We start from the raw sequence: 17,897 nt of genomic DNA on the forward strand, positions 1-17,897 counted from the left end.
GTTTCTTTTCCTGATTGAGTGCCAGGTATTAATAGCAAAGCTAAATCTGGTCATACCACGAACAAATAGAGTTAAAGATGATGTCATAATCATCAAAACTTTATGTTTTCCTTAAATATTTGTAAGAATGATAGAATTTGTATGTGTACGCTACTATCACAAAAGCCATTATCACATCTGTGCCCAAATGTTGGATAATGAAATCATGACACTGTAAGTGTAATACAGCAAAATATTTGAATATTTTTGAATAGCATTTAAAGTCATCTATAAGAACTTCGTCAACAACAACAACAACAACAGCGTAGAAAGTGTTCCTTGAAAGGAGGATGGAATAAACAAGTTAAGCTCATTAAGATGCATCAACATGTCCCATTGCTTGAGCATTATACAGTATGATGCTGCTGTTGGTAATCCTGAAATACAGTTTGGCTGGCATTAAGCCTCTGAATGCATGTGTAAATATAGTCTCGTGAATTTAAAGCTGCAGCTCAGAGAACCAGATAATGCCAGAATGATATTTACATTAAGGAGAACAAGTCTTCAAAAAGTTTTCAGTGACACCGCATAGTGTATCCATGTTCTCCGTGATGTGTCATTGTAAATGCACCATACATGTCTAGTAAAGAGGAATAGTCACTATGGCTCACAGATAACAGGCGTTACCATAATGAGTTATGGTCTGTTCAACCAGACAGAACGATGGAAAAGCGTCATTCTTAACAGGCAAACTGGTCAGATGAGGAGGAAACCAATCAGCCACATCAGGCAGAGACTGTACATAGTGTGCATGCCAAAACAGACAGAGCAAAGCGGATTACTCTTTCCCTTTGTCAGCAGAATTGGCTGTGCTAGGTCACAGTGGGGGAGAAAAGTCACCAAAACAACACATAAGCTGTATGCCCTGCTGAAAAAAAGTCATTATTTTGGTGGCTTTTAAACATACGTCCTAAATCACTTCAGGCAGAAGACTTTAAGAGAGGCATCTTAAGAAATCTTGATAATTAAACATCAAAGCCAAGAGAAAGCTGTAGTAAGGCTGGATTACCAACCGGGCAAAGCAGGAAACTGCCCTGGGACAGCAGAACTCCAGGGGCCTGGATTTGTTTGCGCTAATGTAACAGAGAATTTGTTTGGAAATATGCACAATTAATACAAAACTTACATAATGAGGGCTTTAAGGTGCCCTGTGGAGTTTCCATGTAAATAATAAAGTTTCTGTTTATATTCAGTGTTACTCCCTAAAACATGTTGTGAGTTTGCTTGAATGTATTTCCTTCCATATAAATGTCTGCAAAGCCAGGAGAGTTTAAAACTTGCACCGTTGACATCCAAGTATACCAGTTTTCTTCTTCACTGCCTTTAGTGGTGCATTTCTACTTTTCTTGACATGTTTCAAAACCTACATTTTTTCACTTTTGTGCTTATTTGTTGCATATTCCTAAATTGAAATTAATCAAATGACCATGCAGCAAACCTGGGGCCAGGAAGTATTATGGCACTGTGGGCTGAAGCAATCAAAGCACAAAAATATGATGAAAAATTTTTGCTCATAAACCAGCACAGATCTTCATTCTGTCTAGCTAAAAACTATACACTAAGAAGCAGCAAGACCAGCTACCAAAACAAAGAACAGAGAAACTCAGATGGCAACACACATGTGTCGTCATTATCTGCTCAGCACGCCATTACTCCACTGTATCTTTGCAAAGTAAATAGTTGTTTGCTGCTGTATTAATGTTCAGAATCTCATACACTTTGATATAAAGATAGTTCTGTTTTGTAAAATGATTTTATCTTTAACCTGAGTGACATTTTCTCACGTGTCTCATATTTAAACTTGAATGCACTTAAAGGGGAATAGAGAAGAAAGGCTTCAAAGGCTTGTACCCATGGAAACAAGAAATCCCAGACCCAGCCCTCAAGGTCTGGCCTCCCAAGATGATTGTGGTGTGTGGATGAAGATGGACTCCAACCCTGTGACAGACCACACAGAGAGCCCATCTGTAACCCATGGTGAGAGGCCCCAAGATGAAACCAATGCCACTCCCCCTGCCGCTGCAGTGATCCCTAGGTACTACAGCGTGATGGATGATGAGGGCACAGATGATGTCTTCATCCCACCACCTCCGCCAACCTACGTGGCTCCTTTGCTGCCAGCAGAGAGCAGCGCAGATGCAACAGTGAATAATTCCAGTGTGACCCTTACAAATTTGGCAGCTGACGACACTGAGGCTAAAGCTAATCCCAGTGGCTTAGACGGGCATCATGGTGAGAAGCAGTTAATGGCAGCACACAACAAGGTGGATGAAGTGATAACAAGCACGACGCATACTTCCAACGAGTCTACGGACAACATATCTCTGTCCAAAGACAAGAACTCCGCTCTACCAAAAGATCAAGACCAAACATCCATGGAGGGGACAGGTAGTCTGATGGAAACATGTTTTGATCCATCCGGAAGACACCATCAGGATAACAGAACAGGAGACAAAGAATCAAACGAGGAATCTGAGAATATTGTCATTTTGAGTGGAGGTAAGGAAAACTGGAAGGCATCTGAAGTGGAGAGAGACAAATATCTCTCTGAAAATGAGACACATTTTGACAAAGAAGGAAACAAAACAAAATCGGAGGACTTTTGTGGTCTTGCTGAGACAGACTCAATGCAAATGATGGGAAATGTGGAGACAAATGCCCCAACACTGTCTAGTGTCAGTGTGAATGATGATGATTTTGAGTCATGTGGGCCACCAGAGCTCTACAAATGCAACCAAAACAAGATAACCAATCAGCCACAGCTACCAGAGATCCCAACAGAGGTGTCCAATGACGACGGAGAGCATGTTGACACCAGATCTTTGAACTATAACCTCACAAAGTATGACTGGGTGAGGAGAGAGAGTGGCACTAGCGAAACACAAGTGCCCCAACTCCCCATCTCTGAAGAGATGGTGACAAAGGGAGAGCAGGGAGATGGAAGCAGGAGAATAGCAACTGATATCCAACAAGGAGAGCAACTGCTTGAACGTTTGCAACAGGTGCAGCTACGGCAGGATGTACAAATACCAGAGGGCCCTCATACCTCCCAGCAGGTTGTCAAAGACACGAGAGGTGAGATAAAGGGTGTGCTTGGGACTGATGTAGATGATTTGAAAGCAAGAGAAGGGGATCTGACAGGTGGAGATGAGAAGCAGGAGAGTGGATCTCACACTGCTGAGGATAAGGGAGCAGAAACAAACCTGGTGGAGAAGAATGAAAAGCATGAGAGTAAAGACGCTGACACAAAAGGTAGTATGTCTTTGTCCACAATGTTTGCAGAGAGAGAGCATCACATGATTGCCCGAACAGAGGCAGGAGACTCTGATGATGATCAACGTGACAGCTGGATACCTGCACATTTGTCTCCAATTTACTCTCATGACACATCTTCCACCCAAATTCCTTTTCCATCCACCCGCCACAGATTGTCAGCCACTGAGACCTCCATTGAGAGACAGATCCAGGAGGCAGCCCAGAAAAAGCAGAACCTTCAGAGAGCCGGTGGTGTCTTCAATCTCGCAGATAATCCAGATGTGCTAGAGATCCCCTTTAAGACCAACATCTTGCTTGAGACACTTACCACCACGGTTGGCCCAGACCAAGGAAGTGACTGGCAGTTCTCGGAGCAGAAGATGCAGAAGGAGATAAGTAAGGAGACTCAGAGAGAACTGGTGCTGGTCAACCAGGGGAAGCTCCCAGGGGGATACAGCAAAGGTGAGGTCCGCCAATTAAAGGAGACAAAACTGCTGTTTGAGGCTTTCCAGCAGGATAACATGGAGGGTCCAACAAGGCACCGGAAACCACAAACCTCATTGCTAAAAAGTCATGTTTACCCTTCTGTGCTAGAGCGCACACGAAGCCTAGAGATGTTTTCACTCAAAAGTCGCCGCGTTTTCAGAGCGCAGTCCCTCAGGCTGTACAAATCTGCAACATCTGAGATGGAGAAAAGTCCCGAACACTTAAGATCAAAGAGCCCAACTGATGGTTCTCGAGACAAAACACGCTTATACCCCTACCCAACACAAGACAAGAACATGCGGCCGTACAAGAGCATGGACTCCTTAAGCACTGATGTCCCGACGTCAGCGTTGGTAACTAGGAACAAAACCAGGGAAGGGAACATGATACAAGAATCTTTCATCCTCGAACAAAACCCCTTCTACAAGTTGCGTCCTGCCCTGGCTCTGCAGCCAGGAGTAGAGAAGGACATCCGGGAGGCCAAAGAAAGAGAGGAGGAGCTGCGCAAACAGAGAAGCACTCTGTACGGAGAGAATAGGCCAAATAGTGAAGACGGAGAAGAATCTCGGTTCACACCAACGCTTGTACCAGGTTAGTCTGCGTGGTCTCTGTGATATGTCCAACATGAGTAGCAGTGCTAAGATGAAGTATGTAGAAAATTTCAAAACATTTCTGGATCATTTCCATCAGGTTGCTGAGATTCATCATGTATCTACGAGTATGTATAATAAGAGTCACTTAGCTCTTTACTCATTGCACGTCCCAGCCTTCTGGCACTCGGTCTGAGCACTTCACTGAATGCCTCTCTACATTAGCATCACGTAGTGTTATCTAAGGAGTCTTATTGACAACTTAGTGTCACACCTGTCACAGACGGTTAAGGGCACATCACCCTAGAAGCAGCCTGATCTTAGTAAGCTGATGTCAGCGGGCTGAGTGACAACACGGCGGCTACTATCTGTACTCCAGCTAGAGCCATGGGCAGCTCTGGTTCAATCATAGTGTTGTGTAAATATGAATGACTTCAGACAGTTGATAGGTCTTGTTGAAAGCAATGCAGTATGTTTGTGTCAGTACAGTTTTCATCCATTTTTTCTTTCTTTTTTTCTTTTTTTTTTAATATCTGCTGTTGTTGCCTATGTGCACAGCAGGAGAGCTTGGAGACCTGACAAAACATTACAGTGTTTTCAGCAGCTGGATAATGATGCATGGGTTGACTCAAGGTGAAGATGATGACGCCACATGTGAAAGCAGTATAATGTTCCTGAGGGCTGGGCTAAACTGAGAGAATTAGTTATTCTTCAGGTCAAATAAGCTGTAGTCGGTTACCCTAACCAGCCATGACACAATACTGAATAAGAATGTACCAAATACACTGGTGATATATTCATAGAGGACTTTTCAGCACAGTTTCGACACTGACTGAAAATTTAACCCTTATAGAGTCAGCTATACCTGAAATAATCTGGAGGTTTAAAATCATGTCACATCAACGTGTTCTTCATTTCAATCTTAAGGCTGATTAACGTGATCATAAACTGAGCATAATAATGTAGCATGCCATGGAAGAAACACTAGTTAGCCAGATATGCTAATGTTTGTTGATAAAGTTACAACAGACAAACGACACTGGTTTAGTCTAGTTAAAGTTTCTTAATGGTTTAAAGGAAACTGCTTAATCAAATCCCTTTATATTAAATTGCATATCTCCTGTCCTTTAGATGTCAGGAAACAGTCCACGGGGAAACTGGAACGGGTTTGGCCACCTCCCTCCAAGAAAGACCAGATGAAATCTGAGCAGACACAGGTGATGCACCAGGTCTAATTACTGTAAATATCTTTTTGTTTTCTCCATTGTTCTGTAACATCTGTGCATGTGTGTTGTGTGCAACACTGGTGAAAAGAAAGTGTGACATCATGTTATATAGCCAATAATTCAGGGAAACTACAGGATGGATAATCATCAAAAAGTTTCATTATGTATTGTTTTGAAATCCCTAAGACAGTGCTGATAAGTAGGCCTACTAAATGTGAGGTTTACCATATCAGTAAAAAGTTACGTTGACTTGAATTTCAAATATGTTACTGCATATGTGGCTTTCTGGATCACGGAGTGGTCTCATGCATGGATGGAACCTAAAATGGATGAAAAAAAGACATTCGCTTTTAAGAATTGGCAAATACTATTTGTTTTACAAATGCTTGGATTAGTGCAAGTGGTTCTGGAATGTATCTCAGATTCAGAGGATCAAGAAAAAGGGAGCGGTCGACTAATCTCTCACTCTAAATCCCTTTCTCTGTCTTATCTCACAGCAGGAGCCAAAGGTTCTCAAAGCAGGAGGTCAGAAGGCTCCTCTGTGGCAACGCTGGGAGTCCGGCCTGATCAACGGGCAGCCGCCCGAGGAAAAGAACTGATGATCATGATGTCTTCAACTATGCTATCTATGACCTGCGATGCTAGAGCTGCACAAGTCCAAGATTAATCAATATAACCAAAATCCTGAAAGTAGTTCCAGCTTGAATGCTTTTTGGCTCTCCTAACTCTGCTTTGGATCTATGTCGAATTTACTTTTTTGATATCTTTAAATATTAGTTTCATTCATATAAATACAGAACATAAATAAAGCAGAAGTATCACTTTAATAATTGTCTCCATCATTTCTCTCTTTTAATCTCTATCTAATGCTACATGGCAAATGGTCAGTACTTGTATAGTGCCTTTTTAGGGTAAGAACAGCGATTAACATTCAGCCATCAGGAGCAATTCGGGGTAACCAAGGACAAGAACCACCGATCTTTCGATTAGCAGTCAACCTGCTTTACCTCCTGAGCCAAAGCTGATGACATATTTTCAAGGTTCATAGTTGAGATATTAAAGGAGCACTCCACTGATTTTACACATCAAGTTCAGCTCACTCATCACTCAGAGTACCACTCAGCCTGTAAAAACAGTGGTATAATGTCATTTGTGGCTGTGGCGGGAGCTTTTTTTGATTCACCTCATTTGATTATAGTGATCACAATTACTTTTTTTTCCATATATCTATATATGTCTTTAGTGATTTTATCGTCTCATCGTATCATCTCAGGACAAACAATAATGCCAAATGGAGATTGGGGATTGATAGAAAGAATTTTGCAACAGGACAGAACATCTTCATTATGCTACGTGAATAATATAGTTATTGTTTTGGTGCCCTCCAGAGGTTTGTCACTTGGCAAATTGTAAATTCAAGTGGGAGTGGAAAAGCCTTTTGTTGTGTCGTGCCTAAATGAAGTCCATGGTAAACGACGCCATCAGGAAAACTTTCCCCCGTTGATCTGTGATCACGTTTACTAGAGAGAGCTTTTTTTTCTAATCTCCACAGACAGAAGCACACAGCTTAGCCCTTTGTACCAACTGTCATCCCCACTGACTCTGCCTTTCCTGTCTCGGGCATTCCCAATGTTAATTGGCTAGATTTTTCACCAACCCATGAACAGCATGCACGGCCAAGGCCTAGGTTTTTTGCTGTGATGACATTTTAAGATGGATCCCTAAACATCCTTTATAAAGATCCAAAATGCCAAATGTTGTTTAAAATTCCTACAAGGTCACATACATGAAGTCCATATCTTGCTTTATTTGAATCCAGCTTTAAATTAATATTGCTGAATCCCTACATAACTGGAACAGAAGGATGCAGATGGTGTCAAGTGAGCCTGAGCAATAAATGCAAGGGTTCCTTGTCCGCCTCTGGCATGGATCAGCAGCACTAAGAAATTCACGCATCAGCATTTAGAGTGGGAGATACATCTTCAACACCTCATCCCTCCTGTTGACAACAAAGGTAAGCGGCACCATCAGGCTGTTTAGAACCACTACCACAGTTCTGAGGTACTTATTTATGAGAGCATTTGCACTTTATGCTACTTTATCTTCTTATCTTCTACAGATTATCAATTATACATTAAAAAACACATTAAGCTTCTAAGACACAATGCATTGTTAAAGATTAAACCAGTGGTTCCAGGGTTTTTGGCTTGTGATGTTTTTTCAAAAGATCAGTATCTTGTCATGTTTTAGATGTCTATGAGTTGTAAGCAGTTACACCAAAGAGACATTTCCCCTCCAAACCGCTCATATGCTGTTATTTACAGTAAATAACCTTTGAGGCTCAAATAGGTAAAATTATCCTTTAGCTCACCAAAAAGACAAGCAACAAATACAAATTTTATGTATCAGAACTTTTCATCTACTATGTCTACACCTCAGAGCACGTCAGATTTATCATGTTACACTTTAGGGGTGGCTCAACCCCTAGGTTCTACCAACCCCTAGGTTCTACCATGTGTGGAATAAGTGGGAGAGCTTTGGAGAATGAGATGGGTGGATGAGGTGGTGGAGTGGGATGGTTTGGGGATGGGGCAGAAGAAATGGTCTGTATTTATATGTAAAGCAGTCTGTTAACCTATGTTAATGTTGGTATACAAAGCATGTAAAGATAAAAATGTTATCTTCATATTACAAATGAAGTATAAATGAGTATCATCTCATCTCATACCATTGTGAATTCTAATCTTGGTAAGATCACATGATCTTATCAAATCTGCTTTTTTGATTCTTCATATTGTTTTCCATATAGAGGAAGTTGATGCTTTGTTAAATTCTTCTCCTTTGTTTAATAAAAACTAATTAAAACAATTTATCCACGTAGTGTGGAAAAGATTTTGTATTAGTTACCAGAAGAGGGCAGTACAGCCTTAGAGAAAGTTTTTCAAGACAACGTCAAGACAACATATCTTTAGACATAATTTTGGGAATTAGATTGTTTGTTGAATCACAGTATGCAAGTATTGCAAGCACTACAGTAAACAGCCATATTTCCATGTAGATTTTAAGATAATAACACACATAAATAACACATAACACAAATAAATTACATATCTTTAACAGGGCAAGAAAAGTCAGATCCTTGAACTTAGTGAAACCTGTAACATAATAAGATCACTTTATAAAGACAAATATATGGAGGTTTGTTCACATGGATCCTTAGGATTGCTAATATGATACCAAGAAGTCACTTCAGAGAACAGTTAACATATGCTGAGAAAGTACAGTAGTTATGTAACCCTTGTAATTTGTCCAATGATGAGTCACTTACTTCACAAAACCAGAGCCACCAGCTACATGTACTGGCAATTCCTTGTACAACAAGAGGAGAAAAAAAGTTGCTCAAGAGCACATCTGCAAATTTTTTTTGCCATAGCACGTGGGTGGTAATTTCAGGTGTTTGGCTAACACACTGTGCCATTCATGATGGCTGTCATGTACAGAGCCCTTTTAAGCTGTGTTGTTCTAAAAAAGAAGCATACCACACAAACAACACGTCAGTGAGATGACACATGTGTAATGTTATGTTTTTCTGTACTTTATTAGGAAGAAGATTTGAGGAAGAAACAAGCCTGTTGGACTTTCCAATACATTTAGTGTCTCCATATTTCTTCAAAACCACAGGTTTATTTTCATTGCATCATTCATTCTAACTTATCGCAGTGTAATGTGCAAGCTTCAGGACAGAAACAGCTAAAAACAGTACACAGTTGAGGGGGAAAAGTGAGAAACAAGGGGTAGGGTTAAAGTAGGGTTAACAATTCAGAGACAGGGGGCTAAATAAAGACAGTACTCTTCACTCTGTGCTATTATTGTATTCAACCCTGCCCTGAGTGCAGAAATACCAAGAGCTTTGTGAGAGGGTGCTGATGAGAGAGTAGTACAGTGACAGCTCTGACATCACTCTCCTTCAGTGCCGTGAGATGGGCTCGACTCTGCTCTGCACCAGCGGCAGTAACCTAGCGCAATGGACAGATGATGGATGACTCATCCTTTCTACCCACACGACTTCCCATCGTCAGGATTCATCATCAAGGAACTCTCATTTGGCTCTAAATTAAACCGTTGCACATACGCCATACATTACTAAAGTCTCACTTAGAGCAAGGAAGGCTGAACGTGTAGTTTGGGTGCTACAGAAAAAAGGAAAGATATGGCAGAACCAGATATTACAATTAGATTAGTTTTTAAATCCACATCTGCTGAGATAGCTGTAACATCAGAACATGTTACACAATGGAGATTGTGTGGGAATGGGAATAAACAGTTGAAATAAATTAATGGATAAATGGTTGAAATCATAGATTGTAAATAAAGATGAATGACATGACAGCTCCCCAAAAGTATGTCTAGATGGTAACCCTAGACTTCTGAAACTATACGCAAAGGTGCAGTTTGCCTTCAGGGCTTTCTGCTCTAAAGCCACTGTTGATGTCCCACCTGAAACCAACCAAATTGATATACATAATATAAATATAAATATAAATAATAACCCCTTAACACCTGAATTATTTTACAAAAAAAAAATCAAAGAAATTATTTGTGTTTTCATTTGCTTTCCTAGGTATGTATCAAATATGCACCAACAGGCATTGGGGGAATCCATGTGCTATCTTGGTTTGCAGTCTGCAAGGAAGAGGTATGATGCGAATTCGCGACAGTCAGCGTCAAGGGGATAAAAAGAAATAAAAAACTGAACATAATAAGTCACCCCAGTCAAATAAAAATTAAACCTTTGGCTTCACACAGGACACAAACCTGTGTCTATATCTACAGCTGACTGGTAGCTGGCTGGTCATGGCTAGACATGGGGCAAACTAACACATCAAATCACTACACACCAAAAAATAAATAAAATCCTGAAAATAGTGTGTTACTTTAGTTAGTTCTCATAATGTTGATGTACAGTACTGTGCAAAGATCTGAGGTCAGTATGGGAAAATGCAGTCAAGTTAGAGTGTTAATAGATTATGTTTATCAGTTATCAAAATACAAAGTGTGTGAACAGAACGAAATTGTAACTCTATTAGGTCTGACAACCCTTTGCCTTCAAAACAGCATAAATTCTTCAAGGTACACTTGCACAAGGTCAGGGATTTTGTAGGCGTATCATCAGGTGTTTTGTTCAAACAATTATAAGGTGCTAACGATCACCAATTCAATATGTAGGTTGAAACACAGTAATTAACTGAGACAGAAACAGCTGTGTAGGAGGAATACAGGTGGGTGAGAAACAGCCAAACTCAGCTAACAAGGTGAGGCTGATGAAGAAAGGTTACTGTCAAAGCTCATACACCTTGGTAAGACTGAGCATAGTAACAAGAGACAGGTAGATATACTGCGTCAGCAAGGCCTCTCCCAGGCAGACATTTCAAGGCAGACAGGAGTTTCCAGATGTGCTGTCCAAGCTCTTTTGAAGAAGCACAAAGAAACAGGCAACGTTCAGGACCGTAGACACAAGCAAGATGAAAAACACATCGTGCTGACTTCCCTTCAAAATGGGAAGTTCAGTAGTGCCATCAGCTCAGAAATGCAGAAAACATTAGGACCCTGGTATACCCATCTACTGTCCAGAGAGGTCTGGTCAGAAGTAGCCTTCAGGAAAGACTTGCGACCAAAAAGCCAAACCTCTAACATTGAAACAAGGCCACGCGACTCAAATATGCATAGAAACACGAGGGGTGCAGAAAAATGGCAGCTGGTGCTCTGGACTGATAAGGCAAAATTTAACTTAATTTGTTGTGTTGTTTAAAGTCAGATAATGTTAGCTATTGCACTATAGTATGGCTTGCTACATTACTTCACCAGCCTGCAAGAAATTATGGAACGGTACAAAGCAAATATGGAACAAGTTGTTTGATTAGCCTAGAGTGATGCAAGGCAGGAGCAGTCAGCTAGATTAGCATGGGTCTGGAGGTGCCTCGTAATGTTCAATTTAGATGTATTGTCATTTTACAGATATTCAGGTACACGGCTTTTCCACCTGTCTCGATCACTGTAACCTACGTTTAATATGGTCCGTTAAACTAAAGTGCATTAGTTCAATGTCAAACTGATAAAAATATTACTGTAACGTTGCGGCGGGAATTTACGTGAGTTTCTAGCATTTTGTGTGATGCTGTCTCCAGTGTTTTGGTCTCTGTTTTGACCAAGGCAGAGTGCTAGCGCAATAGTTTGAGCATGTGCAGGAGCACACGCTTATCTATAATGTGTGTTTGTGTGTTTGTATGGATTACTGACCAGCTGATCAGGCTAATTAACAGCTAATTCTCAGTTTGTAACAGCAGTATGCAGTATATCAGACAGGATTTTGTTGGAAAGTCACACATTCATTACTGTTTTTCAATACAGTGACTCCTAATTGTTGATTGTATAGATATATATTAGTTTTGTCTTCACACAATGTAATTGTCACTTACTGTTATGCCATTAGCTAAAAATAATAGATACATGATTGAAACATCTAGTTTCTGCCACTACCAAGTAGAAATACTTATTGCTCGTTCTTCTTCTTGAATAACTGAAGTGAAATGAATGAATAAACATTGGGTAGTGGGAGCATGATGTAAGGACAGAATAAACAGACCTCAGATGGCCCTGCTTAGTTGAGCCATTGTTCTCAACAAACCCTTCTATTCGCTTTCCCTCTTCCCTCCTCCTCCTCCTCTCGCTCTTTCTTTCTGCTGGATGAAAACTCAATTGTCTGATTCCATGATCCCACATTACAACAGTTAACAATAATATAAAGAAGTCGTGCATGATAAGATGATGAGTGTGATTGTTACATGCCGTGAACAACTCTTTGTCTCTTTGCCTTGTGTTATTTCTTTTCAAAAGCTTCTGGGTTGTTGTCATCGCTTATTTTCTGGAATGTAGAATGGTTTTCTCTCGAAATAAATGTTTGAGGAACTTAAGAAAATTAACCATTTCCTTCTGCATTTGAATTGTAAAGACACACATTGTGCCAGTTTCACAGAAGCTATACAGTGTCAGGATAAAGAGAGAAAAACATTATACTCAAAGTACTCACTTGACTAGACTTTGTTTTTGCACTACTTCCATTTATGTGCTCCTCAAAGTCTCATATTAGCTTTGAATACAGATTCATTAGACTGTATCTTTTTCAGAATAACAGGGGCTATTTGAAAATGTAAAAACATTTCATGTGAATAGTTGTATTTAAAATGTATCTGCTATACAATCTGCTTCAATGACAGTACAATTGATGCTTTTAGAAAGTACACAGTTAATAAGGATAATTATTAGATGTAATTAGTTACTTTGCACTGCTTTCGTAATGAGGGCGACAGGGTGTAAGAAAGACATGGACCATGTCAAAAATTAAAACTCTGCCTGCAGGCTTTGCCGTGTCATGTGAATTGCAAAAGCCTGACATTGCATAACATATACAGTAGCTTCTAGTAGCTCGGAAGTATGCAATTTGTGTAATAATCCAGGAAAATACAAAGTTGCTAACAGTGTGAGTAGTCAGATGAGCAGGGTGGTTTAAGGTTGCAGAGACAAGATTCTGATCTTTTAAAATGTTCTTCCAGCCCTTGGCTGCTGGCCTGGGCAGTTGGCTTCGAGCATCAGGGGAACAGTTCACTTTGGGTTAAGCTCTTTTAGCCAAATGTTCATAGCCCTTTTTGCATGCATGGTTTGCCTCTCTAGTGGCTTCTGCTGAACTGCCTCCCAAATCTATTTTAGGATTTAAAGGAATGACAGTGGAACACCGCTGGGATTAGGATGCATTCGGCATTACATAAAAGTGAAGATCATGTCTTCGGTGAATGTTAAACCAAAAAAGGAAGCCTCCCATGGGAACCCACTCTCGAAGCTTTCAGCGTGGTGGGGTCTGTGTTGGGAATTAAGTCTAGAACAAAAATGCTTGAAATTTCAAGGTTGTTGTCAACAGATTAGTAGTTAGATAGATACATGCAAACTGTAGACAGTGCAACGGCCTTTAAGGTTCCTTCTTTGCTTTTGTAAAGGATAATAAAACAATCATAACCATACTAATGTGTTTGCTGCGAAAATATAAAACAAATGAAAAGATTTCTCGCAAATGGGATTAAATCTTATTGCATCACAGCATATATCAAGTTACATGAATACGGGAAAAATGCTGAATGGTTCCTGTATTGGGATTATAGTGACTTATTAAAAAGAAATTGTGTTCCTTAGTGTGGATTGTTTTACCCTAGGTTCCTATGACTGGCCTAACTTTCATGTCATGAGCATAAATGAGGCACCATATTGCTGAAATTTAAGACACATTTTTTAATGCCTGTTTGATGACACATTTGCGGCTGTGAGAGAATGTTAATATTTAGAAATGAGTCTGCATGTAGCATCAGCAGAAACTCTCCAGAAACTGCTTGACCATCCTGCCAGACTTATCTGCAGGATCCCTATGCCTCTATCATCTATGTTCTGTTGTGTTCATAGTAATGTTTTCAAAGTGGATTTGACAAGGAGATGCTGTACGCTTTGAGCAAAAGGGATTTCAGGAAACCAGACTTTAGTTGGTCATAAGAGCATGGGGCTGATGCAACAAGATCCATTTCATGTTATGAAACGCAAGGCTTGCCTCATATATTAAATTCTGCTTTTTCTTTTATAAAGACCGTGGTAGCAAGATAATACTATTACTACTACTAACAATAATAATAATAATAATAATAATAAAGATGTAGAGAAGAAGACATTTTTGGACAGCATACAAAATAAAGGAACAGCCAGTCAAATTTATCCTGTCAAAGCTTTCTAAATATCCCTCAAAGTACTACAGATGCTGCTCTGAACAGGGGGAAAAAGTGGAAGATGTTGTGTTACACATTATACAAACAAAAAAAAAAATTTCAATAAGCGAAGGTATACGTTTTCTAACAAACCCCAAGGTTTACTTGCACTACTACTACAATAAATTAATTATCAGGTTGTTCCTGATTCGTTCCTTAGCAACTTCTCACAGTTTTGTAAGCAACCTGTAACCCCACGTGAGTTACATAAAATAAGCCACATTCCTGACTATTAAATCCAACTTTTTCCTTCCTCTGTGGAAGCTGGTCCTGGACGCTATCAGAGTTTAGGTTAACTCTTTACTTTTTACTGGAATTGAGAGTTTACACTCTAGTAACCGCAGTCATCATTACCGGAGATACTGTTACGTTTGCCAAACACATCAGTTATGCTGGAATTATACTCGTCCACAGATGCATGTAATGGGTGTTACACCGTTATACCGTTGCACTGCACAACAAATCTGGTGGAAACTGATGTTGACTTTAAAACAATCTGTACCTGTGTTTTGTTTTTGCTTCTGGCCTGTTTGTTTACATTTTGGTAAATATGCATCATACATCTGAAGAAAAAGTCTCAATCTGTTGATTATGAGCCAAGATCCAAAGAAGCACCATTTGAAATACAGATTAATTGAAGGAAGAAAAACAAAAATGGGACCATGAATATCCAGTGTAATTTGGCACACTGAGGGATTATACACATAAAGAGGTTGGGCAGGATAAGGAGATGTAACGACATTGTTTCTAATGTTGCATGTCTTCTTTGGATATAATCTGTGTGACATGGTTTAGAGGGGTTGTACTATGGTGTGTATGCTGTGTAGTGTCATGGCAATAAGTTTCAGAGACCGGAAAGATTATCAAAAAAATAAATTATGACTCACGCCAGAAACAACTTCAACATCTGTCCATATTCGTGCTGTAAAACGAATACAACAAAAACAAAACATGGAGCATTAATTGTCTCTTTATGAGAAATTACATTCGAGCACTGCTGTGATGGCTGAAGTCCAACAAACCCTCTGCCAATGCTGCCTCGGGTGAACCTGAGCACTCAGGACACTGTGCCACTGTCATGCTGGAGTGACCAAGGTGGAAACTGGGCCATCTATATCAGTACTACCTCTGATTATGAACAGATTATGCAACTGCACAGCATGCTTTACATAACCAACTATAGCCACGCACTCCTCCTCTAAACACTTTGTTCCCAAATGGAACAATTTAATTGCCCCAGTCCCTTTCTACATAACCTTTAAGCCCACTTGACACCTAATGAAATATGTTATGTACCTCCAACACCATAACTCCTCCTTACGCTGGGATTTATATCTGTTTTTGTTATGAACTGAAGTTAACTATGACAGCAATGTAAATCAGAGCCTGAGTGAGATAGATGGTGTGTTTACAAAACAGCAGCTTCTGGGATGAATGTTGTTTATTGAGTGTACACAGAGTTATCTTAAATAACTGATGGCGCTGATAACATTGTGCAGTTGCAGTAAATTTCCAGTGATGTGGACAATCAAACACTCTGTCCAAAAAAGCCCCATGTGACTTGCCAAATCTCCTTTTAAATCTTTGCTCAAAATACAGTTTTATAAACTTGCTTTTATTGCTTTGGCTGCACTGCAGTTTTACATCTTATGAATGTTTGAATCTTTTGAACATTATTCGGGGGTAAGGGTGGGGTTTTTGGGTTGGGTTGCCATGCAACTCAAACATCATGTAGGCTACGTGTAATTGATTTAACCATCCTACATATCAGGCTAAAACATCTTCTCATCTTGGGGCGGTGATGGGGCAGTGGACCAGACACATGCCGTGGGTGTGAGAGACCTCCTGGGTTCAATTCCCCACTGTGACACATCCACCAACGTGTCCCTGAGCAAGACACTTAACCCTTAGTTGCTCCAGAGGCATGCCACCTCTGACTTACATAGCCACTGTAATTCGCTTTGGATAAAAGCATCAGCTAAATGAATAAATGTAGATGTCATCTAATTTATATATATTCTTATTAAGTGGCAGCCAGGTCCCTTCCACACCACAATAACTTTGATATAGTTTGCTATTTTTAATGTTTTACATTATTCATATTTGAAAACAAACACAAATCTCTGGCTTTATAACATCATTACTGACTGTAATAAACATATAGGACACAACAGGGAGAACAGCCGGCTGGAGTGTGCTGTGGCTGCTTTGAATTCTGGGTCAACAGAAGAAAACTAAACAAACTTGTCATCATTATGTCACATGGCTCCTTCTCCTCTAGACCACCTCAGGATACAGCTCGAGCCTGCCCTGGTGACAGTTATTATGACAGATCTGAGGAGACATTCTGTTGCAGAAAGAAACCTTATATGTGCTCGATCACAGTGTTTTTGAAATGAAACCTTGTCAATTTAGCTATTCTTTCTACAGCTGTGGGCATGTGGTGCAGATTATTTTGATTAATCCCCCCATATTCTCCCGAGACACGTCCCTTCCAATATATGTAATTTGTTTTATGAGCATTTCATAAGCCACCCCACCCCCACCTCCCCGCCCCAAACGATCAAAAGTGGTTGCTTTGGAAACAGCGTGACGTATTACAGAGCCCAAGAATAGAAGCATGAGGAGGAAAGCGAGTCTAAGACTCTTGGCTTCTGACTCACAATCGGTCTGAGTGCCTTTCCAAATGTTTTCCCTCTAATGTGTGTCAGGGGCAAGCACTCAAATGATGCTGAAATGTTTGTGTGATTACAGAGCATACAGCAGGGTCTGTGTTGACATGGTGTTGGAGAGGTAACCTGCTTGTGGTTTCCCAGATAAAGAAAACATCAACTGGCTGGTGGAGTTTGGAGGAGACTGAGGTCATGACTGAGGCAGTGAGCTGAGGAATGGCTGAAACATTTGGTGGGAGAGCACATATAAACGACTGCACTGACAACAAATTATCAATAAACATATATGCGCTCAGACACACACGCTCTGCTTGTTATGAAACAGCCCCCCAAGTCAAACTGAGTCATGGCCTATTTATAGATACCGCAATACATCTCTCATGTGTATGAGCCTTGGATAGAGGTATGTCTGTGGTATAGAAAAGCTGTTACATAAATGTGTTTCTGCATACATGTCTCAGGGGAGCAGTGAGTCATAATATGTGTATGGCTCTCTGCATTTTTCTTAGTCACCAGCCACATGAAAAGTAATGATCAAGACAGCTAAATTTGGTTGTATGTGGAATTCTTATATATTTTCAATATAAATTTGAAAGTACTTGACATTTAAATGAACAGTTTAAAGAAATACACTGCTTCGCTTTCTCGCTAACAGTTGGATGAGAACATTGATACCAGTTTGCTTAGCTTGGTTTAAAAACTGGACATAGGGGGAAACAGGTAGCTTTGTCCAAAAATAACACAAATCTGCCTACTAGCACCTGTAAAGAT

At 40.1% G+C, this 17,897-nt stretch overlaps 1 protein-coding gene across 1 annotated transcript; it reads left to right on the forward strand.

Annotated features, from left to right (window-relative positions):
• The first annotated feature begins 1,659 nt into the window (after positions 1-1,659).
• On the forward strand, positions 1,660-6,386 carry LOC119917180. Its single transcript, XM_038737335.1, has 3 exons — positions 1,660-4,371; positions 5,502-5,587; positions 6,094-6,386. Exons 1-3 carry the CDS (start codon positions 1,845-1,847, stop codon positions 6,193-6,195), a joined length of 2,715 nt encoding a protein of 904 aa, XP_038593263.1. The 5' UTR covers positions 1,660-1,844; the 3' UTR covers positions 6,196-6,386.
• Positions 6,387-17,897: the final 11,511 nt, after the last annotated feature.

The sequence above is a fragment of the Micropterus salmoides genome, unplaced genomic scaffold (genome assembly GCF_014851395.1).
Source record: "Micropterus salmoides isolate LMB-PRFRI ecotype aquatic unplaced genomic scaffold, ASM1485139v1 Ms_hic_scaffold_10, whole genome shotgun sequence".
In the NCBI taxonomy this organism is placed as follows: domain Eukaryota; kingdom Metazoa; phylum Chordata; class Actinopteri; order Centrarchiformes; family Centrarchidae; genus Micropterus; species Micropterus salmoides.